Below are 23,814 nucleotides of genomic sequence, written 5' to 3' on the forward strand. Positions count from 1 at the left end.
ATTATCCATTATCATTTGTCATGAGGCGTCCTAACTCAAGGGGAAAATATAACTCTCTCTCCTGCTGAACGGTAGTGCTGTATAGATCTGTAGAAAGGTATTTCAGATGTACCAATCTTGGAGAAAAATGAGCAAAGAAATAAAGCAGTGAGTGTGCCTTCCAGGTCTGAGCAGTTTAAAGGGTAGATTGCTGACAGGACTTTGTTCTCACACCAGCCCTTCTCCCCTCAGAACAGGAAGAGGAGAGAAACCCATGAAATACTCCAAGTACAGGGCACCGCCGCCGCGCGCACGCGGCCATCTAAATGCGAAACTCCTTTATTATTCCCAGTGTAAAGGCGCTTAATTTATAGATGTTTTTGGTTCATATTCATTTTTATTGGTGACTATTAAAATTTTTTTCTGCCAACGTCAGCAAAATGTGTAATTAAATGGTCCTTCTAATTTACACTTAATTGCTGTGCTGCAGAAGTAATGTCTTCAGTTCTTACACATGTATGACGCCCCTCATCCTTTGCTTCCACTATCCTGTGGACCATGGCTGCTGCGAGAGCTGCCACGTGCTCAGGATGGATGTCCTCTTCTCACAGCAGCCCGGTTCCAGCACCAGCCTGGAGCTCCCCTCCCCCCATGGGGGCCAGGGGAATCCATCCAGGGGCATGGGGGGGCACGCGCTGCCCTCAGCCTGACTGCCCTTCCCACTCCACATGCCAGCCCCCCCCCCCCCACCTTCCACGCCACGCGCCTGAACCCCGCTTCTCACTTTGGCACAGTATTGTGCTGGTGGGACTTGCCGGAGGATTAATTACAACTGAAGAGATGTATCTTTTAACTGTCTCATTACATAAAGAATTCATAGCGAAGTTAACGTCCGCATCAATTAATGATATACGGATTTTAATTATATAGTACATGGCTAATTGTACAGCTATTTTTGGATCAGGCTACTAACTTGTTCATTTAAATGAATAGCTCCGTTGCTTGAGTTCCTTGGTCGTTGCTGGGATGCTTCTCTGGAGAGTTAGAGGGAAGTTCCCGCTGTGACTGCTCACTGGGGTCCTGTCCCCAGGAAATGCTTCCTCCAGCCTCCTGAGAGTGTGCCCACCCTGACGTTCTGTCTTGGCTTCCCACTTTATGACTCTTCTAAAATTTAGCGTACCGAGTTCAGATTGCCCCTTTCTGCCGTTGCAAGGGGAGGGAGGAGTTTGCCAAAAAGGATGCACACTTTCTTGCGCGCGTGTTCTCTTCCTCTTTTCACAAATCCTTCCCGTCCCAGGCACCACTGCTAATCACTTAGAATTAGCTGCTTTCAAGTTCTGCTCTGAGGCAGACACTGTGCTGTGGTCTGGGTCTTTGGCAGCCAGTGGAAACGGGAGATGCAAGTGCGCAGGGTGCAGAGGAGTCCCCCGGGAGAGGCTCCTCAAAGACATGCCCTGGCCGCGTGGCGCCCTGCCTCCGTCTCCCTGAGCGGTACCCGCGTGCTCACCGTGGAATCGGCCTTAGGAACATTTGGCTTGCTGGTGACCTCATCAGGTTGTCTAGCTCCCTGACCAACAGGGTTTGGTAGGTTTTTGCTGCTGTGACCTTCTTCTGCCCTTGAACTAGAGTCTTCTCTTTGCCTATGACCCTTGACCACACGCCCTCCTCCCCAAGCTGGAAGCAGCAAGCTCAGCATCATCATATAGCGGTGTGTTTGCTCTCTGTGGAGTCCTAGGTGGACTTGAGCAGCTAGTGTTTGGACCAGAGGTGGCAGCAGGGCGGAGGGAGTACTGGTGGGAAGCAGCCTCCCTCGGAATATTCCCATTGAGAGGAGTGAACCTGCTGAGGAATCCCGGGCATGAACAGCCTCACTGGCCAGGCCCAACTCAAGCCCCATCACCCACGGGGACTTCGAGAGCTGTTGCTCCTCCTGCCTCAGTCTCTCCCGTTGTATGACAGGCATAGCTCCCTCATCAGAACACTCCATTTCAGTGAGTTCAGGCAAGTGTTCAGGGTGTTTTTCTTTTCTTTATGTGATGCAGGATGTGCAGAGCAAGCTCTGAATCACTGAGCTGCACCAGTTGGGGCTAACAGGGCAGGTGCACTTTGAGGACTGTGCATACTGATTTCCGTAAAAATGTACTCATCTCCATTTCCACGAATGCACTCTCGTACAGTCCCATACCTCTGTCCTTCCGTCCGTCCACCAGGCAGGCTGCGCTGGCTGGTCTGTCATGGTCAGGTGTCTGAGATCTGGGATTCCGGATCCCAGCTCTTTTTGATCTGGGCTTTAGCCCAGGTACTGGCTGCCTGGCGTGGGGGACTCCCGGGGCACACACTCGCTCCCCTAACTCCTGCTAGCGTCAGCGGGCCGCTTACCTGAACCCCCATGGCGGGCCAAGCAATGGTTCTCCCAGGACAGGTTGTGGGGCTGGGTGTGCTGCTTGTCTGGGAACCCCTCCCTGTCCTCCGTGACTGAAGGAGAGCTGAGCTGGGCTCAGTGCTCTTGGGTGGAAGGCTTTCCTCAGCGAGGACTGTGGAGCTTCCTGTGCTCTCGCCCGGCCTGGGAGGCTTTCTCCGGGAAGCCTGTCGTGAGAGCAAGGGGGCGCCCTTGTGTGCTAGCCATCTTTCCTCCTACAGCTGTCCCAGCTTTGGTTATGGACACATCCAGGGTAGACATGGATTGAGTCGAATCTGAGCGGTGACTTGGAGCCTCCTCACATCTGGATATGTGTGTTTGGGAGATTTTCTGTTACTCCTTTTTGTTTTCCGAGTTTTTGTGGTCCTTGCGTTTGAACTCAGGGCCTTGTGTTTTGCTCGGCAGGCATTCTACCATTTGGGCCAGGCCTCAGCCCTTTGCTTTACTCTAGCTTTCAGAGAAGGTTGTGTGCTGTTCCCCAGTCTGCTCTCGTATTACAGTCCATCTGTCAGCTTGGGCTGACCTTAGATATCAAGCCTCTCATCTCTGCTTCCAGGATTGCTGGGATTATAGGTATGAGCCACCACACCTGGCCATATTATTTCTTTTATCAGTTTGGCATTTTCAAGTCCTTCTGTGAGCCCTGATAATGCACATATTTGCCTTTATAATAATATCCCAAAGTTTCTGGAGGCTTCTTTGTTTCTTTTTATTTTTGGTTCCCCAACTGTGTTTTCAAATAGCCAGTCTTTGAGCTCAGTGATTCTTTCTTCTGTTTGATCTATACTCCTTTTGATGCCTTCAAAAACAAACAACTTTTCCCTGAACTTTTTTGTTAAAAGGAGGTTCAGAAATTCTGCAATATAGCAAAATGAGCTCCTGAGCTCTTGATACTGAGCCACATTCTCATGACAAAGATAAATACTAGAGCTTTCTCTCTGATAGGAAAGGCAGTAGGCAGAGGAACAGAAAAACATTTAAGTTTTAAATGAGTGAGAAGGCATGGTGCAGTGGCTCATGTCTATAATCCTAGCCAGTTGGGAGGTAGAAATTGGAAGGATCACAGTTTGAGGCCGGGCCAGGCAAAAAAGTAGGGAGACCTCACCTCAACAAATAAGCCGGACACAGCTCAGGCCCGTGACCTCAGCCGGGCAGGAAGTAGCAGTAGAAAGATGATGGTTTAAGCAGAAGAAACCCAAGACCCTATCTGAAAGCACACGAAAGCCAAAGGACTGGAAAGTGGCTCAGGTGCTAATGCACCTGCCCTGTGGGCACAAGGCCCTGAGTGCAAACTCCAGTATTTCCAGAAGAATTAAAACTAGGATAAAACGAATGTGAAGCCAGTATGTAGTTTGTACTATTTCAATTTAAGCAACCCCCTTTGCTTCCTGGTGCTTTTTCAACTTGAACCACTTTTCAAGAGGTTGATGGCCCTGATTCTTAATCCCAACACATACAGGCACCCAGATTTACATTGTGAGGACAGTGGGCGTTGACACTTTTTTCTTCTTTGTTATTTCCTTTTCTCCCCTTGAAAACACATGACCCTTTTTGCCCAGGTCCTAGTCTACGCTTTCTCTCGTTGGAGAACACTGGTTTGGTGATTGGACGATGAATTTGCGTGGAGCTTGGGATGCGCTCTGTGGTTCTCCACGGTGGCATGTCTGGGCACAGGCCGCCTGTGTATTGATCCTTTCTTCACGCGGGACAGATGCCCTGCATGGAGCCATGGCCCGCTCCCGCTAGCGCGGGCTGTTCTCCTGGAGCCCGCTTGGCACCATGGGTAAGGTGGGGCTGGCACCGCCCTCCGTGGGTGAGTGGCAGCCAGCTGGGCTCAGGGAGGGTGACCACTGTGTGGCCGCTGCCTTGGTCTCCTCCAGCCAGCCAGGCTTTTGAGTGAGGACAGGAAACTGAGCAAGTTTATGAGGCATATTATTATCTCCTTGGTGCTGTTTTTGCCGTAATGTTCCTCTGTTAAGATGATGGTCTGCTGCTTCACCGTCCCAGGGTTTGGTCCACTTATCCCTGGTGATTTCCGTCAGAAAGAGTTGGCGGCAGCCTAAGTTTATAAAATGAAGCCAACACTTCAGTTTGATCTGGTTCCTACTATTACCTAAATTTTAACAGAATGCCGGGCTCGCTGTTTTCTCTAGAGACTCACATAAGAACTTGCCAGGGAGGTCAGTTCCGCAAGCTCAGATAACACCACTACTTCCTGTAGAGGAAGGGGCGGAGCTGCAAGGAGGGCCAGCCCAGAAAGCCCTGCTGAGGGTGTGGAGCTGGTCATGGAGCTGGGTCTGGCCCAGCCAACACCTGTTGACAGCTGACTGCCAGGTCTGTAAAGGTTTTCATGAGCATGCAGTTGTGTGACTAACATTGGCAATAGCTAACATGTATGTGTTTGTTAAGCATAGTGCTTAAGTGAGTACAATGCAGCTTGCTTATTTCGACAGTATTTACTGATACTTACCAACTGTGTCCATGTTTGTACGTCACTGAACTTGATAAAGAACTTAGTATGTTAAACCAAAGCTCATCTCAATTTCTGAATGACGTGGATCCACAATCTGTGTTTATTTATTTATTTATTTATTTTTATTTATTTCTGCTTATGTGGTGCTGAGGAATCGAACCCAGGGCCTCAGGCATGCAAGGCAAGCGCTCTACCACTGAGCCACCTTCCCAGCTATTTCCTTAGCTATGTAATTAAATAGTGTGAACCCAGTTTGTGTTTGTGAGTGTCAGATCCTAAACCGTTTTGCTAAATGTCTGGGAGTCTCTGCCTTGAAAAACTGGCAGAATTGATTCGCAGGCAGCCCTGACGTGGCTGTGACGTTCTGTCCTTCCTCCCATCGGGCCTGGACACCACCCTGCCATATCGCCGGGGATGTCACCCACCATGTCCAACACCCGTCACCGCCCCGCGGCCTTCTGCAATGGTCGCTGGGCAGGATCTTCATCTGCAAGTGGAGGAGCCATATTTCATGTACACAGACAATGTAACCCTGCCACACACACAGTAGGTACAGAGCCCATTAGTTAAGTGCCCAGATTTGGCCAACTGCCAGGGGAAATGTGGGATTCGTCTGTACTAAACGCCGCAGACTTTTTTCCTTGCCTGCTTTCAAAAAGATACCATGAAACCACTTATTTACATAGCATATATATTGTGTTGTAAGTCATTATACATCATCCAGAGATGGTGTAAAGTTCATGGCGGCGGGGGGGGGGGGGGGTGGGTGGGGCGGTGAGCAGGTCCCTGTCACTCCATATCGGGAGCATGAGCATCCTCATTTCTGGGATGAGGCTGTCCACTGGCACCCCTTTGTGTGTAGGAGACTGCCCTGGAGGAAACGCTGGCGGCTCAGGACGCGTGGAATCCCCATTCCAGAATCACTCTGGGTGTGACTTCTGCACTGCCTGTGCAGTGGGCGTGAGTGCCCATAGCTGGGAACTGTGTGGGCGTAAACTGTCAGTGCAGGGGGTGTGTGGACGTGCACCCAAGGCTAGATCTTCCTGCACACGGCAGACTCCCTGGAATGCCAGCTTCTGGTAGACTCTCTACCTTTCAGAACACCTCAGATTGCACTTGTACCACTTAAATTAAGCACTTCTTATGGGCCCTTTTTGGCTTAAGAGGTTGGCTTAGCGTGTACCTTTCTTTCTTGGAGGCAGGCAGGTTACAGCAGACATTCAGAGCACATAATGACTGAATCACAGCCCGGACCACAGGCTTGCCTGAGATCTCCACAGATAACTCGTGGAAATTTAAAATTTCACTTTCAAAATCTCTTTTATTTTTCCGCCACACCTGACCAAAATCACTTGTAATGAATCTGCCGGGAGGAGAGATTGTGCACACGTGTGCACACACACACGCACACACGTGTGCACACACGCACGCATGCACACACTCATTCACGATTCGCCGTCGGCCAGTTCTGCCTCCTTACTGCTCCTGTGAAAGGTCAGGACAGTTGTTTGGTTTTCAGTGATGGCTGAGCGTTGCTTTTATTGACATCGTCGAGGTCCTTAAAAGGGACCTGCTTTTGTTGTAAGTTCTGTTGGGCATATGCTATCACGCTGTGAAAAGTAAAGTCTTTATTTCCTGATTGCTTTTGTTTTTTTTCTTTACCATGTGGGCTTTCTCAGAGCTAATTTATCTTCAAGTAGACATATGCTTTAGGTCTGTGCTTGTTAATTTACCTTGGAAAAATTAGGTCATCATCAAATCTGGCAATGTGGCTTATAATTTTGGCCAAATGGTCTAATTAAAAGCTTCCCCTTGATTTTAAAAAAAAAAAAAAAAGGAAAAAGTGCTTAGTATCAGTAATGTTTTTGTTTTCCCCTTTGTGTATATGTAGGTATGTGTGATTTTTCATGTTGAATTAAGTCTGTTCTCTGCCTGCTGATGCTCTGCCTCCTTCCTTCTGCAGCCTCGAAGTCTGTGGTAAGCAGTATGCTGCGGGACCCCTCTCAGATTCCAGATGGAGTCCTGGCGAATCAGGTTTATCAGGTATTAATCATGGCTGTCCATTCTCGGTGGCAGTGCTGCTGTCTGCCTAGCAGGGTAAAGGATTTTAAACCTCATTTAATTACTGTCATCATAAACCATCACTGAGGTCAGGGTGCACCGTAAATGGCAATGCAGTATTTGCAAGAACAGCATTGCACTTTTTAATAGCTTGCTTTTATAGTAAATAGAAAGCATGTAATTTTTGTTTTCTGTGATTAAATGTGTATAGTCTTCTGATCACTTCCTTTTTGGGGGTGGGATTGTGGAGGGAAAAAACTAATAACTGCTTTTAGGATGGTAGTTTTTGTGGTACGCCCCCCCCCCTGCTCCCCCCCATCACACCCCCCGGATGGTAGTTTTTGTGGTACGCTCCCCCCCGCTCCCCCCATCACACCCCCCGGATGGTAGTTTTTGTGGTACGCCCCCCCCCCCCGCTCCCCCCATCACACCCCCCCTCTTTCTTTGTCTGCAGTGCGTTGTGAATGACTGCTGTTACGGACCACTGGTGGACTGCATCAAACAGTATCCTTCCCATAAAATTTTAGGTGTTCAGCTGACGGCTCAGACTCGGTGAGATGGGTCTAGCTTCAACCTGACATGAAGTTCTGCTTCACAAAACACATCTCATACTCTTCCATTTTACATCCAATCAGCTGGAGGGGCACGGCAGACCATTCTTCTTTACAGCCTAGGAAAACCCAGATAGGCTCTGGGAAGGTGTGCATGCACACACTGGTTGCAATTGGATTGGCTTTCACTGAGGCTAAAGGTACAGGGGTGCAGAGGACTTGAAATGTAACTGTTCCCATGACCGTCTTTAGAAACTATAACCAAGTTCCATAGGAAACAAGCCCGATTCCATCAAGAATTGCAGAATACATTGGGGGCCTGGAGTTAAAAGGTGATGTTCACTCAGATGCCTCCTGAGCTGATCACGTTTTAAAGGGCAGTAGAGTCTCACTGCTTTTATGCCAGTTACAGTCTGAGCAGTCATTGGGATCTCTAATAAACATTTTCATGGAAACTGGGCTAATTTTTCCCTTGGATATGATTTTAAGGCTGCAAAAGCAGATACCCAGTCATTGTTCATTAAAAGCATTGGGATTCCTGAAGAGTTACATTTACTTCTTAAAATAGGATTGGGTGATACTGCTTGATAGAACAGACATTATTAATTATTTAATAGTGTTGTGGCAACAGTGGGAATGTTGACTAGAACTCCCATTTCAGTGATAATGAGCAGTTTCTCAGTGATAGGCCTGAGGCCAATGCCTTTTCACACACACTCACTCACACACACACGCTCTCACACACGCACACACACACTCATTCACGTGCACACACATGCACACGCACTCACACGCACACACACACACTCAGACACACCCTCACACACGCACACAGACGCACACACTCACACGCACTCACACACACACTCACACTCATACTCACACACGCACTCACACACACACACACACACTCCCTCCCGGCTAGGTTTTGTTGGTGTGGATGATACTGTAGCCTGTTGTGTAAGTCAGTGCTTACCAGCCAAGATTTTATTGGACATTCTGTGAGTTAAATGTGTGTATTACACATGTACATCTCTCTGTGTTATTTCTTATATTCTTCCTGTTTCACAAAGGCCTCAATTCAGACTTAAAATTTATTTATTTATTTATTTATTTGCTGGGCACTGGTGGCTCACACCTATAATCCTAGCTACTCAGGAGGCTGAGATCTGAAGATCTCGGTTCAAATCTAGCTGAGGGGGCAGGAAAGTCTGTGAGATTCTTATCTCCAATTAACCACTAGAAAACCGGAAGTAGTGCTGTGGCTCAAGTGATAGAGCACTCGCCTTGAGCTGAAGAGCTGAGGGACAGTGCCCAGGCCCAGAGTTCAAACCCCCCACGACCAACAAAACCAAAACCAAAAAAGAAAACTTTTTGAGGCAGAGACTTCCTATGTAGCCTAGGTTGGCCTGGAACTCAGTCTTTCTGTCTCTCAAGTGCTGGGATTATAAGTGAGTACTACCACACCTGCCTCAAAACTTTTAATATGAAAAATATTTGAAAATGATCTTTTAACAGTGCCTTCCTACACACACACATTTTATCTCTTTGTTCCCCTAACCTAGTTTAAATTAATAAAAACATGGCATTGTCACACGCTTGCCTTTTACTATGCTAGAGTGAAGCTGTACTTGTATTTTCAGTTGAAAATGAATGCCAGTGTGAAAAACTGTGGGTGTGCCACCCCCTGTTGCTGCGGTGATCAGAGTTTAGCACACTCACTGAACGGCAAACACCCTCTCAGTGCCGGGAGCTGAGTTACATGTTAATTTTAAAGCACATAAGATAGTTAAAAATCAATGTAAAGTTAAGGTTTTAAAAGCATAATGTCTTTTGAAGGATTGCATATTGATTTTAAATATAACTATCTAATTATATATGCACAGGCTACAGTATGAAGTCAACGGCTTTGTAAATGCCAGGGGGGCTATTTTTCAGTAATAGTTGAGTTGCTTACGGGAAACTAGATTGTTGGATTGTTGGCTAAGAAATGGCTTCTGAGGTTATTTACAAGTTTTGCCTATGGTCATGGCTTATGTCAGTAATAGATATTCTTACAGACTCTAATGTTCTGCTTATGGGGCATTTTTAAGTTCTGTGTGGAGTATTTCCCTTTTTTTTTTTTTTTGCCAACATGTACCTTCCTCTTCTAGCTGCCAGTAGAGTTTAATGTAGTACATGGTTGCAGTTGATAAAAGGATGCATCTCTATAAATTACATTCACCAAAAGACTAGATTACAATTTTTGCCAGTAAAGAGACTGCTTTTGTAAGCTTTATTTTCTACACCTTACATATATGTTTATATATCAAAGCATAATCAAGAAGTATATCTTCCCCAAACTTCAAATTGGTGGCTGTTTTTATCATGAAGAATAAAACAGACTAGAATGTTTACAGAGAAACTGTTTTTATCTTTGCATTGAAGCAGTAGCCGTTTTGTGGAACAGAAATATGCTTACAAAGATGTCTCTCTGATAAAAACAATAGGAATTCCTTTATTTTACACTGAAGAAAATGTACTGGCTTCCCGTGTGAGTGAACATGCACCTCCGTTCACTGCAGTAGCTGCAGAAATTGTTTCCACCACTGTGAAATGCCCCTGGAGGCGTTTGTGTGCATACTGGTGGAGAGATTCCACTCACAGCACAGGGGCGACAGAACTCTGACGTTGTGCTCTCTGCTGTCCGGTGTCTGCTGTGTATATTCCTGCACCACCCGTGAGAAACCCAGGCTTCACCTTCCCAGAGTGAGGCTGTGGGGCCTAGCTATTAGTCAGGGGTCCGCTCAGAGAAGCAAAGAACCATCATGGGTTGATTGAGAAAGCATCCGGGGCTGTGGGTTTCATTTCTGAACCATCAGTAACCTCAGTTTCATGATTCAACATTTTAGACGTAAATAATTTACAACAATGACAGTGAGAGCGCGTTTGTGTGGATTAGGAGTAAATAATTTAGCTCTAAAATACGGGATGCCCCAAGAAGCGAGAGACTACCGAGCGGCCTTCTTCAGATGTCCTTGATGGGTTCTGCATGCAACTTGGCACGTGTCTATTGCTTCACTATTCACATAGTGAGTTATGGAAACAGACCAGGTGCCGTACAATAGAGAAGATCCAAAAAATACGTTACCTATACACAGCCATTAGGGAGAATCATATTATGCCATTTGCAGGGAAATGATAGACCTAAAACAAATCACGTTAAGTGAGGCCAGCTAGCTCAGAGAGACAAACACTGCATTTTTTTTCTCTCATACATGGAAGCTGAATCTAAAATACCCTGGGACATGAAATACTGTACAGGTCTCTATAGATGCTCACACACAGTGAGACCCAAGGAGGAACACAAAGGTACAATGCCTGTGTGCCTCCAATCATATAAAATGAACTCCAGGAAATAGAAACAAGATGTTTTTTCTTGTCGTTTTGTCTTGGGCGCTTGTTTATCTGTCTTTAGGAGGGTCAGAAATGGTGGGGCAAACCAAACACCATGCCTCACACCTGTAATCCTAACTGCTCAGGCAGCTGAGATCAGAAGATTGAGGTTCAAAGTCAGTCTGAACAGGAAGATCCCTGAGACTCTTACCTTCATTTCTCCACTAGGAAATGGGAAGTGGTGCTGTGGCTTAAAGTGGTAGAGCATTAGTCTTGAGCATAAAAGCTCAGGGACAGCACTCAGGCCTCGAGTTTAAGCCCCCTGACCTACAAACAAAAGAAATGGAGGGACAAAAGGTGAACAAACGCAGCAGTGGTCCTTACTAGACACTGTTGAAGATGAACTATACAACTTGTGGATGGGGATGGGAGAGAGTGAAGGAAGAGGGGACACTGTCCAAAATGGAATGGACTTCTTCCCTGACGTCACCTTTACAATAACAATAAGAAATTGTAAAAAAAAAAAAATCCATTGCTTCAGTTAAACAAGGGGATGAATGTAGAAATCTCATTGCTCCCAAATACAGGCTGCCGGGGGAAGTGGTTTTAATTGTCATGATTTGCCCATTGTCTCTTGAAGTAGAGACCTGATATTAGCATTTCCCAAGAGTCTATTTCTGCCTTTGGTTCCTTCCTTAATGCAACTGCCCAGTGCCATCGGTCATGAGCACGAAGTCCTGTTGAGAGATTTGCTTCTGGAGAGAAACCTGTCCTTCCTCGGTAAGTGTGGCTCAGATCCTTGCCCGCCCGGACCAGCTCGAGCGCCCGGCATGTATGTTAACGCCTGCACCTGCAGTTACTACTTACAGAAGGAGGGGATTTAGAACCAAGCAGGAGCTGCGGGCTTGCTGTATGCGCAGTACATGCATGGGCTGGCGATTAATAGTTTATTGAATAAGTGGCTAAAAAAAGGCTTTAATATCTGCTGCAATATTACTTTTGGTGTCATGAGATATTAACCATAATCTAGGCCTTATGAGGGGAAGAAGCAAATATTGCCTATAAAATGTTTAATATTTGTAAAAGAGTGGCTAGAAAAATTCGTGTCAGGTATGCTACTCTTGTGTATGCTTGAAGGCAAAATAATTAAATTTTTGTATTTCTTTTTTTCTCATTCTCTAAAATTTTGTTTTACTGTACAGATACTGTACAGAGGGGTTACAGTCCCACGAGTGGGGCAGTGAGCCCGTTACTTGTCAGTCATTGCTGCCCCTTCCCTTGTCATCTCTCTACCCTCCCCTCCCCCACCTCCCACATCCCTACCCCATCCCCCCCCCCAGGCTGTAAAGTTTGTTTCCAATATACTGTCCTGTGGGTATCCTTGTCGCAGTGGGACATCCTGTGTCCTTTTTTCAGCCTTTTGTTATTCCCCTTCCCCTCCCCAGATTAGACAAATGTAGATACAAGATGTGAGGTATCAAAATCGAGTGACAACGTGTCTGGAGATTACAAATGAAAGCTCCAAGGGTACAGGTGTCACACTGACCGTGAAGGCCAGCCTCACCCCGCAACCGCAGATTGCTCGTCCCCATTCAGAAAGTGGTGCTCTGTAGAGGAGCCCGTGAACCATGCGGCCACCATGCAGAGTACCACAGATATCCAAGGGCCTGCAGAGGGTAAAGGAAAAGCAGACTTCTATTCCAAAATTGACAACAAATTGGCCAGGGCAAGTTCCATGTGTGGTCTCATGTCAGGAAAAGGAGTATGTTAGAGTATGTACTGCAGTCATCTGTCTTGAGTCCTATGCTCCCTGGTTTTATTAACAAACGAGTGAGTGGAGTTAGATGTGGTGTAAGGCTGTTGATACTTTGGAACTCAGATATCATAAATATTCTCTAATAGGGGTAAAAAAGGTGATACATTAATAGTGTGTTCTCCAATTACTGAGTTAGTTAACTTTAAGCATATGGACGCAAAACATTGTTTCCATAAGAGCAACTTGGAAAAAGAGCCTATGGAAAAAAAAAAGTGAGTCAAGAGGATCAAATTGGTTTTTAAAAATAGAACAAAACATAAAATGAGCAGTTGCTCACAACCAGTGGTATGGGTGCTTGATGTTCACTGTAAGATGTATTTAGGAATGCAGAGCTCTGATAGGTTATTGCGTATACGATCACACTGGGCTCTGCACTAAGGGCCAGCATGGGCACGGCCGTGTTTTCAGAGCTGCCTGCTGGCACTGCCTTGGTACCATCTCCTGCCTGTGGCCAGTCCAGCCCTCCAGCCCATTTCCTTGTTCAGCTTAACTTCACTGCCTCTGTCACGATGACTAGCAGCCCCATGGAAGTGATAGCAGAGGGCCTACGCGTGGCCTACACTTAGCTCTAGGTCTTTGCTTACCAGAATCAAGTGTGTGAGATGGATTCTCCAGGCCTAGCAAAGGCAACCTGACAGTGTGGTCAGGGCTCTTTCTACTTGGATGCTACTCAAGACAGATGTGAAACTGAAAGCGACAGGTCCCACGTGCTCCTCTGTGCTCTGGGCTGTAGAGCTAACTATTTTATGGATACATGCTCCAAACTGTATTAACTGAGTTCTAAAATCAATTGAGTTCTGGGAGGGTTAGCCAACTTGGTACAGCCCCAGTCCTATTTTGAAGTATTTCCTCATCAGCATACAGAAAGTTGATCATGTAGTCTCAGCCTATTAAGTGTTTTCATGTAGTACTAAGCCAACAGTCCTGTTGAAACATGAGAATTCAAAGCCCTGTGTGAAAAATAGTTATGGAGGGGATAGTTCTTTTACCTTGGAAATAACTCTTCTAATGATTCATTAACTTTCCGCAATTATTAATTAGTTAATTAGTGCTAGGCCACTTTAAATGCATTTTCATTTCATATCTACAAATGGGAATATGTTGGTGTGTAAACAGAGTGCTCACATGTACACACATTGAATTTTCTTTGAGACATGAAAACCTGTTTTACTTTTTTTTTTTTTGTCAGTCGTGGAGCTTGAACTCAGCCTGGGATCTGTCCCTGCGCTCTTCAGCTCAAGGCAAGTGCTCTACTGCTTGAGCCACAGCACCACTTCTGGTTTTCTAGTGGTTATATTGGAGATAAGAGTGTCTCATGGACTTTCCTGCCTGGGCTGGCTTTGAACCGCGATCCTCAGATCTCAGCCTCCTGAGTAGCTAGGATTATAGGAGTGAGCCACCAGCACCTGGCACCTGTTTTACTTTTGAGTCTCTGGTGACCTTTAATCTGAACTACTTCCCTAAAGCAAGTATTTTTATGGAGTCTTGTTTAGGTATCAATCCATTTAAACATACAGATTATAACTTTCTTTCTTTCCTTTTGTCAATTGTGGGGCTTGAACTCTGGGCCTGGGCACTGTCCCTCAGCTCTTCAGCTCAAGGCTAGTGCTCTACCACTTGAGCCACAGCGCCACTTCTTGTTTTCTGGTGGATCATTGGAAATAAGAATCTCATAGACTTTCCTGCCTGGACTGGCTTTGAACCGTGATCCTCAGATCTCAGTCTCTTGAGTAGCCAGGATTACAGATGTGAGCCACTGGTACAGGGCTCACGCACACACTACAGTCACACGCTGATGAGTGCAGTGTGCAGGGCTCACACTGTAGTCACACACTGTCCAGGCAGGATTCACACACTCACTGTAGGAAAGAAAAACAAGTTCTTGTGACTGCATTCGAGGCGACAGTAATTAATCTGGAGATAACTAATTATAAACACCCATGCAACTGTCACACATTGTGACTTAGACCTGTAATCCCAGCATCTCTGAAAGTGGAGGTCACTTGTGGCTAGGGAAGAAGTTAGTGACAGTCCCCCATATCAGCAAGCAAGCTAGGGGTGGTGGCTCACACTTGTGATCCCATCTACCAGAGGTACAGGTAGGAGAATCACAGCCCAGGGCAGCTCTAAGCAAAAGCATGAGACCCTACCTAAAGTTAAGACAAAAAGGGCTAGAGGTGTGGCCGACATGGTGGAATGCAGCCCTGTGGTCTCTTTCCAGTACCATCAAAACAGACACTGACCTCCCATGCCCCAGCCTGGGTGCTGTCGCCAGGTCTGCTGCAGTGGGAGGCTGGATCCCTGTCACTCACCTCCAGCACCTTCCTCGTGAACAGGGAGGCCCGCGAGCACAGGGGCACGCACCACGCTGTGCTTCACAGGGGAGGGCGCCCACTGAAGGGTGAACTGTCTGCTCTGCGGTGGGGGGACCTGGGGTGTCTTCTCTGCTCCCCTTCCCCAGCACCTTTGCCACCACGCCTGTGGGATGCGTGCTTTGAGCTCTTAACTTTTCAAGTGCTTGCTGTAGGCAGACACCATTCAAGATTTAAGAGCATTTTCAAACATGGAAAGTTCCAGGGAGATTTAAATATGTGTATATGTCAGAGCGTCAGTAGTTATTCCAAGGGTAGTTACTTTAGAGTCCACCTTTATTGGTCAGCTACCAGGAGATGTCAGAGCCTTGGGCCCAGGGCTGGCTGAATTCACCAATGGCTCTGCACGGCAACATTGTATCTGCTGCTGAATTACTTCTTCCCCTGTGTATCACTCAAGTGCTAACCTGAATCCTCTGCTCGGCTTGCCTCTTTTCTTCCCTCTTTTTTCCTCATTTGGGGTTTGTGGGAGTTTTGAGAGCTGCGGAGAGGACCCAGTGCAGAGGCCGGACAGTGATGCTGCTTTCACCTTTGGGATAAACATGAAACAGAAGACCGAACGCTCACCCTGCCCGGACTTTCATTAATGACTTCCACAGCCACGGTCTGCGGCAAATCCTTGTTAAGTTTGGCTTAGAAAGGATGGCTCTGGAGGAATTCTTTCCAGCGAATGTTTTCCTGTTAGGAGATGCTAACCATCATCTTGAGTGACGCCCGAGCGGCAGTCTCTGCATCCCAGCCTTCGCGCTTCCACACATTTCCCACCGGTGCTCGTCCAACATTCCTGCGTTGCTTAGAGGGACTCCGGGAGGCTGTGCTCTGAACAGCAGGCCGGCTTTGTGCCGTAAGAAATGAGGGCCTTTGCTGGACGGTTCCGTGGGCCCTTGCTTCTTTATCCCCACCTACAGCGAGAACTCTGGGCTGGGAGGTAATGTCTACTTCAGGTGGAGAATGGATAGCCGGAGCAGATGGACACCGAATGCTAAGATTGTCTCAGTGCGATGTTAGTGGAGAGACTAGAAATGAAGCGAGCTGGTATAGGTTGGGGGCCAGAGATCTCTGAGTGTCTCATGCAGAATCAGCCATTTGCATTCCTGTCTAAAATAAGAGAAATTGAACCGTGATACTAGGCAGGGGAATGGGGAACTGGGGCTGTGAAGGAATTTCAGGATAGGAGACCACTGCCTGCTCCCCTTCATCCAGTATTCTCATGCACGCTTTTCCCTAGACACAGGGCTGAGCCAGACACACAGTGCTTTCTGGAAGATGAGATGTCCATGGATCACCAAGGGTTCACTGCCACCTTGTGTGGCCCTTATAGTCTGCCTGCCGCTGGCTCCATGGCTGCCCACTGCCACAGGAGGTCATTCGTGTCTGCTCACCTGCAGCCTTGCTCACCACGCCGTGCTTTGCAGCTACTTTAGTTGTAAATGACAGACCAGAGTTGTTTACACACACATGCACACACACACACACGCACACACACACACACACACACACACACACGCTGATAAAGGAGGAAAAGAGAGATTGAGAACTGATGGACCTGGATACGTATCTGGAATCCAGGGAACAAAGCAAGGCCGTTGGTGGCTTTCTGTCTCCTTGGACATGCACCTTTCTGTGCTGGTTTATCCTCAGGAAACATAGATGATCACTGGCAGTTGCTGGTCTGGTAATTCTGTGCAGTTGGACACCCCGGGGAAATTTGGGCCTCTTTTTGCTGTGATAGCTATGGACCGCAGAAAGGTCCGTCCGTGATCAGCCAGCCAGCCCCCAGCTGAGCGGCCGGGGTCGTGACTTTACGGTGCGAGGTGGCGCGGCAGTGCCGGCGCAGCAGCAGGCTTGTCCTCGCGGGGTCAGGCCCTGGGCAGTGGGAATGCGCGGCTGGCGTGTTCACAGCCGCAGGTGCACACGGGCTGCCCTTGCTCTGTGTCACAGAGTGCTCACCATGCCTCTCTGTGAGGACACTGGCTCGCAGTGTCGGCTGGCCCCACAGAAAGACCACGTGACTGCGCGGAGCCGGGGCTGACCAAGGCTCACACCAAACGCTCCTCTAAAGTCCGGATGGGGAAAAGGCTCTAATGCCTGCCTGAGGCCCTTGGGTTTTGTTGTTTTGTTCCGTTTTGTTTTTAGAAGAACTTGGCCTCAGGCCTTGAATCACAGCGCATGTCCTCCCAGTAAGTAGCCTGTCTTGTTTTGAGCCTTCTTATTCTATGAAGTGTGTGTGTGGCCTTTTATTCGAGCATTAAACCTAAAGGACGTAGAATGATTGGTTTGAAGTACAAGAGAGTTTTACTTTCTGGATGCATCTGTCCCCTGTCCCTGCCGCCACCAGGCAGCAGGGACCAACTAAGCTACCTCGCATCTTTTTACTCTGCTCCAGCTTCTTGACCTCCATTTGTTTCCTGTCTTTAGAAAAGCACTTCAGATTTCCCTGGTATTGTCCCCTAAAGACCTAAGAAGAGGCCAAGGCCAGGGCAGTCAGTTGTGGTCCTTACAGTGGCTTTGATAAGAGGCTTTGGGGGAAGAGGCTGAAACTAATGGCTGTAATGAAGTTTGGGGTTCTGTAAAGATTTCATTTACGTGCGCCTTGGCTCCATTCGCCACGTGTCTGTCCCGTGCACCCTGGTGCCGGTTGTACCTCATGGCCTCCTCTCGTGCTGATTGCCTAAGTAGAAAACAGTGAAACTTACTCTTAAGAACCTAAGGCAACGAGGAGCAAAAGTCCTATATCTAAATACTAAATCAGGCCAAGTTTGGGGGAAAATAGAATGCAAACAAAATGCTGGGGTAGAAAAGATACATTAGTTTTAACTGGGGCTCAAACATAAGCTATTGCCATCCCTCTATTTAGGAAAGATACACAGGGTGCTGAAAGGGACGTTTTAAATCTTACACACAGAGTATCAGGACACTTGACAAATTTGTAGGTGAAAAACACATCAGACTTAACGTTTCATTTTTCAGAAACTGTGACCTGGGACTTTGCATAGATTCTCTGGAATATTGGTATTTCTTAAATTTAAAGCTTTAAATAAAACAGAACAACAAAAAATCTTTTCTTAGTAGTCTTCACACTCCCTGTGATTCTTAAGTATACGTTAACTACTTTCAGATGTGTTTTATTCTGTGACTCAAAATCACCCTTTATTTAAAAAAAGAAAAGAAATTGTGTAATTAGTACTTAATTGCTTTTGGCTATTTTAGGTATTTGGAGGAGAGGGTAATTCACAGGCTAGAGAAATTGAATGTTCATAGTGTTCCTTATGCGTATATAATTCTAAAATTACCCTTAAAGCCAGCCCCCAGTGCCTCAACCTATAATCCTAGCTATTCAGGAGGCTGAGATCTGAGGATTGTAGTTCAAAGCCAGCCCTAGCAGGAAAGTCTATGAGACTCTTATCTCCACTTAATCATCTAAAAGCCCAAGTTGGAGCTGTGGTTCAAGTAAGTAGCATGTGGCCTTGAGCAAAAAAGTTCACCGTATATGCCCTGAGTTCAAGGACTGGGACAGAAAACAAAACTCAAAAGATAGGCCTGATAACTTAAAAATAAAGACCTGGGTGTTTCACACACACACAAACACACACACACACACACACACACACACACACACGAAAAAAGAATAGGTGTTTGGGATGTAGAGCTTGATTTCAGGGTGAACATTAACGTTCCTTATCCCTTTGTAACTAATTTTCTCACTCTACATGATCTTTTTTTCTTGAATGAAAATAGTTCATTGAAATACCTGGTTCCTACTTGGGAAATCAAAGAATTGTAAGGAAACTAGTCTGTTCAAATGTTTGACATACCGTAGGAACCTGTGTGAGAGATGAGACTAAGAAGTAAAACCGTGCATGGGACCATAGCTACCAAAGGAACAGGAGAGCTGAGAATCCTGCCACAGTAAGAACGGGGGACACGCCCTCACTCTCCAGATGAGACCAAAGATTAAGAAATAACAACAGAATGATTGAGTGAAACCTTGAATTTGGGGCCATCTTTGACGTCTCTGTGCTGTCTCTGCCCAGGGAGTTAAGTCACGAAGTAAGATGATTGTCCGTCTAGGTAGGCTTTGTAGGAAACACGAATATTCTTTAAGATATGCTTGTATTTTATTCAGGTGTCCATTTCAAGTACTAAATATGTGCGGGGCATTTGCCTAGGGGAAGAGTGCAGCATTAAGAATAGAATGGGACATTACAGTTAGAACTGACCTCCGAGCCCCGGCCCAGGGAGAGGCTGCGTAAGACACAGCGTCACGATAGCAGGGAGCCAAGGCCGGGGCTGAGGACGTGGAATAGGCTGATGAACACAGCCAAGGTTAGAACTGAACACGTGACAGGCCAACCAAACCAGGCCTGGTGGTTAGGACGGTCTTCCTTAACAGTGAAACACCTTTCAAGAAACATGCTACAAAGGGTAGAAATCAGGCCAGATAGGTGCAGCGGGCCTTTAATTCTCTACTAGTGGGGTGCCCAGTGTTGAGAGCATTTCCTGGGGCCCATAACGGGTGAGCAAGGCTACCTACTCATCGGTGCTCCTTCTTGGACTGGCATTCTTTCCTCTGAACTTGGCCAGGTGGTTTCCTCCTCTTCCTTAGGAAATGTAGGTGAGAAAAGCAATGTGAAAATGCGACTGCAGGTCAGGAAATGCAGGTTTACTGAGGGGAGGGTGTTTCGGGTATTTGGGGTAACTTGGTTGTAAGAACTTGGGTGATGACAGATGTGGCGCGCTGTCCTTCGGGTGCAGCTGTAGTTGAACCAACTCAAACCGACAAAGTAGATGGGAAAGAGATTACGGGGTGTGTGCGTGAGGGTGTAGAGAGACAGACAAACTATCTACCAGTGGTATTTTGAAGATCTCCACAAGAAGATGAAAACTTTTCTTCACTCAGTGCTTTATGATCAGGTTTGGGGACTTGGGTTTTTAAATTTGCACAGTAAGTAACTCAAGCAGTTCCAATTCTAACTGTTGTAATTGTAATTCTGGTGCTATGTATAGGAATGTGTGTCTGCTTTTCAAGGGATTTGCTGTATGCATTTGGATTGCTTGGTGACCTTTGAAATTTTGTTTTGAGCTGCTGTCAGAAGCATAATCATTTTTTTTAGCATCTGCAAAGGCTGAACAAACTAGAATAGTTTTAATAAAATATTAATTCATCTCTTTTAATGTCACCTCAGCTTTTAAATGTGCTCATCACCACTAAAACACCACTCAGGGCACCTGAGTTGGCTTTAATAAAAACCTTTTCATTAAACATGCTGATTATGGTCTGAATACAATTGAAGGTAGAAAAATTCTATTCTTATTCTTCTATAGGCCTAGTTTCCTAGTTTCCTAGTGTGTTAAAATAATTTGTGCTGGGTGTCGGTGGCTCAAGCCTGTAATCCTAACTACTCAGGAGGCTGAGATCTGAGGATCATGGTTCAAAGCCAGCACAGGCAGGAAAGTCCCTGAGACTCTTATCTTCAGTTAACCACCAGAAAACCCGGAAATGGCACTGTGACTCACGTGATAGAGTGCTCACCTTGAGCTGAAGAGCTCGGGTACAGCGCCCAGGCCCAGAGTTCAAGCCCCATGACTGACCAAAAAAAAAAAAAAAAAAAAAAAGGAAAGAAAAAAAATTGTATTATTGTATTTCATTATCTCACCCATTAGCTTGGAATGTTTTTAGATGCCAGCAGGAACGTGGTTCCAAAACCTAGCATTAATCCTTCAGTATCTGGATATTGATTTTTAACAGACTTCAGCATAAATATGTACATTTTGTGTCTTGTTCGTAAAAGGTTGTTCACGTTTAAAAATGCTGACTTTCCAGGATGTACACAGACGTGTTCTAAAGCAGAGTTTCTGAACATTGCCCATGTAACCACTGTCTTGGGCTGACAAATGGATTGGAAATAAGCTACCCAACACAAGGAATGGGCCATTAATTCTAATCACAGGTGATGCGGGCAGGCGAATGGCTGCGCGACCCGGGAGGACCACATGGCCTTCCCTGTTACGTGGCTGGGCCATTAGTTGAGGCTGGGTGAAGACAGAAAGCCGTGTCTGGAATTGGATGACCAGGTCACTCCGAACTCCCACGGCGAGCCCCCATTTCTTTAATGCTGCTACAGGTCAAGGACAGCATTTAGGAGATACTGGAGGATATTTTTTTTCTTCTTTTATCAAGCAAGTTTTTCCAACTTGGTCAAGCTTTCTGTTTTTGTGCTCCCTTTCCTTCCAAATGATTCATTGATGTTTACAAACGATGGAGAAATTGAACCATCTTAGGGAAAAACAATCTTTTTAGACCTGTGTGCTTTTCAGAATTCCACATTGTACAGCCGTACATGCATAGCTGTACAGTCCTAATAAATGCCAGAAGCAGTAGCATACCAAAGCACTTCATTTTCTATGGTGTTTTCATTGTCCTGTCCTTTCCTTGTATACAGAGATAGTTTAACTAATTGAAACTAAACTTGGTTAATTGCTTTAGTGAAAGCATTTATTTCATAATTGTATAGACCTGTGCTTGTGACTTACTAGAAATTGTCAGTGTTGGCTGGTAACAATGGAAAATTTTAAGAATATGGGAGTAGAATCCTTTCTTTCAATCAGTAAGCTTATTTCTTTATTTTGAGTATTTTCAATTACACAAAAAAGATAGCTAATGACAGCTTGGAATAATGATGTTTATAATAAATACAAAAAATGCAAAGGGGTCAAAAAAGCATTTTTGTGACTATGCTTCAGGTTTGAGAGGAAAATTCATTTATTCTGACACAGCATTGCATGCATAAGAAAGCTATGTGAGACTGCATTAGTAATTTTTACACATATTTAAGAAAGAAAAGCAATTATGTTGCTGTCTTGTTAATGGAACACTGTTGTAAGTAATGGTGTTTGTTCTTCCCGTAGATGAAGATCAGCTCCGCGCAAAGGGTTATGACAAAACGCCAGACTTTATTTTACAAGTACCAGTTGGTAAGTCATCACTCTCTGGTACGCATTTGTTTATAGAGAAAATCAGTATTTTTTCCCATTCTTTTAAAAAAAAAATGTGTTAATATTAGAAAATGTTATCAGAGTTGATTAGCTTTATAAAATTTTAGCCAAAAGGTGAAATAGTTGGAAAAGATTATCTTTAGAAATAGCAGAAAATTACTGGCTCAGATGAAATCTGTGCCCAACAAACTTCTGCGTATATTCGAGCAATGAACATGCCCTGCTAAGACATTTCGGCTGCCATTTTCAACCCGTTTCTCTGAGTTTTGAGTTTTTTATGGATAGCCAGACTCACGCTGGTCTGCTTGACGTGTCTCCTGTGATTCCAAGGCAGTGTCTCTCAGAAGAAAGAGCACCTGGGAGAACGTGGTGGAAATCAGAGGATGTGATGCCACTTTGGTTTTCCTGTGATGAACATACACATGCGTTGTTTTACAACTGCATCCCTACTTAGTGCCCACTGCTCCTCCGTGGTGGGAGGTGTCAGCTCAGAATTTCCCATCTTCCCTTTCCCTGGGGTACATTAGTAATGCTCTGTCCCCTAGCTGTAGAAGGACACATCATTCACTGGATTGAAAGCAAAGCCTCATTTGGTGATGAATGCAGCCACCACGCCTACCTGCATGACCAGTTCTGGAGCTACTGGAACAGGTAAGGCTTTACCATTTTTCTCAGAAGATAAACGATACTGAGCTGAAATCTCATTAGCAAAATAGTACTTTGTTTGGCTGGTAAAAATGCTAGTCGCTTTCTTTTCTCCTGGTAAATAGAGAAACTTGATGCATGTATTCATTTCAGATCATTTAAACATCTCTACTTCTGTCATGTTGTTCCATTTTTTAAAACTAAAAAAAAAATCTCTGCATGAGTTCAAATTAGTTTATCTTCTGTTTCCTGTTCCCAGTATATTAGTATATTATAGTATATTTATGTATAGTGTATTATCTTTAAAATATGGTTAACAAGGTTTAGTGCATATTATGATATATACACTGGACTTTTTGGTGTGAAAGTTAGGTTCACTCTCTGACTATAGAAAGTAGTTAACCCCAGTGCTCTGAGGAACATAGCCAGACCATATAAAAGATGGAATGACATACTTCAGAGCAGTGTGAACCCGGTTTCCTCCCTCCCGCTTCCTGCCAACACTCCTGGAGCAACGGCAGCCTCGGCAATTTAGAAAGCTAGTTTTGTCAACTACACCTCCCTGCTTTCCTGCCTAGAAGAGGCTACCTCGTTCTCATTTTATAGATACCCAGCCCTCGGGGGAGGAAACTGCTTTCTGCGGGCTCTGGGGCCTCTTCTCGCCACACTGTGCTGTGCCATTCCCAGATTCCCTGCATATCTCCAGTGCCATTCATAGTGCAGCTATTGAAACACTGGTAGATTTCCTGTCCTTGCTGGAAACAGGAGGTGGGTCAAATGATAAACTTCCTAGATGAGTTGTGGTCCTCCATTACTATCCCCAAACAAGATAGCGGTAAAAACACTGAGATTGTCAGGAGACAGCAGCATCTGTGAGCCATTACCCTGTCCTAGAGAAAAAAGACAAGAACAGTGGCAGGTTAGAAATTTGTCATTGTGTTGTAAGTCAGCCTTCTAAACGGCCTGCAGACCTGGCCTGTAGCGGCTGTGCTAAACTAAGCCTACTGTTTGCCATGGTAACAATGACCGTGACAAAATGCTGAACGTAATGGCTTTCTTGATTTTCTTGTGTAATTGCGCGTCGCATCCAAGCTTTACTTTACAGGGGTGGAGGAGGAAAGTGCAAA

At 45.7% G+C, this 23,814-nt stretch overlaps 1 protein-coding gene across 4 annotated transcripts in view; it reads left to right on the plus strand.

The window, feature by feature from the left end:
• The window catches only part of Cdin1 (CDAN1 interacting nuclease 1), a 189,404-nt gene that overhangs the window by 69,462 nt on the left and 96,128 nt on the right, over positions 1 to 23,814 (plus strand). For all 4 annotated transcript variants that reach the window (XM_042687641.1, XM_042687639.1, XM_042687640.1 and 1 more), the window contains 5 exons: positions 6,835 to 6,914; positions 7,387 to 7,436; positions 11,571 to 11,638; positions 21,956 to 22,021; positions 22,588 to 22,693. In XM_042687641.1, the coding sequence (XP_042543575.1) occupies positions 6,835 to 6,914; positions 7,387 to 7,436; positions 11,571 to 11,638; positions 21,956 to 22,021; positions 22,588 to 22,693 (370 nt within the window). The remainder of the gene's footprint in view (positions 1 to 6,834; positions 6,915 to 7,386; positions 7,437 to 11,570; positions 11,639 to 21,955; positions 22,022 to 22,587; positions 22,694 to 23,814) is intronic.

Source organism: Dipodomys spectabilis, unplaced genomic scaffold (assembly GCF_019054845.1).
Source record: "Dipodomys spectabilis isolate Male_0828 unplaced genomic scaffold, ASM1905484v1 ptg000108l, whole genome shotgun sequence".
Classification (NCBI taxonomy): Eukaryota; Metazoa; Chordata; class Mammalia; order Rodentia; family Heteromyidae; genus Dipodomys; species Dipodomys spectabilis.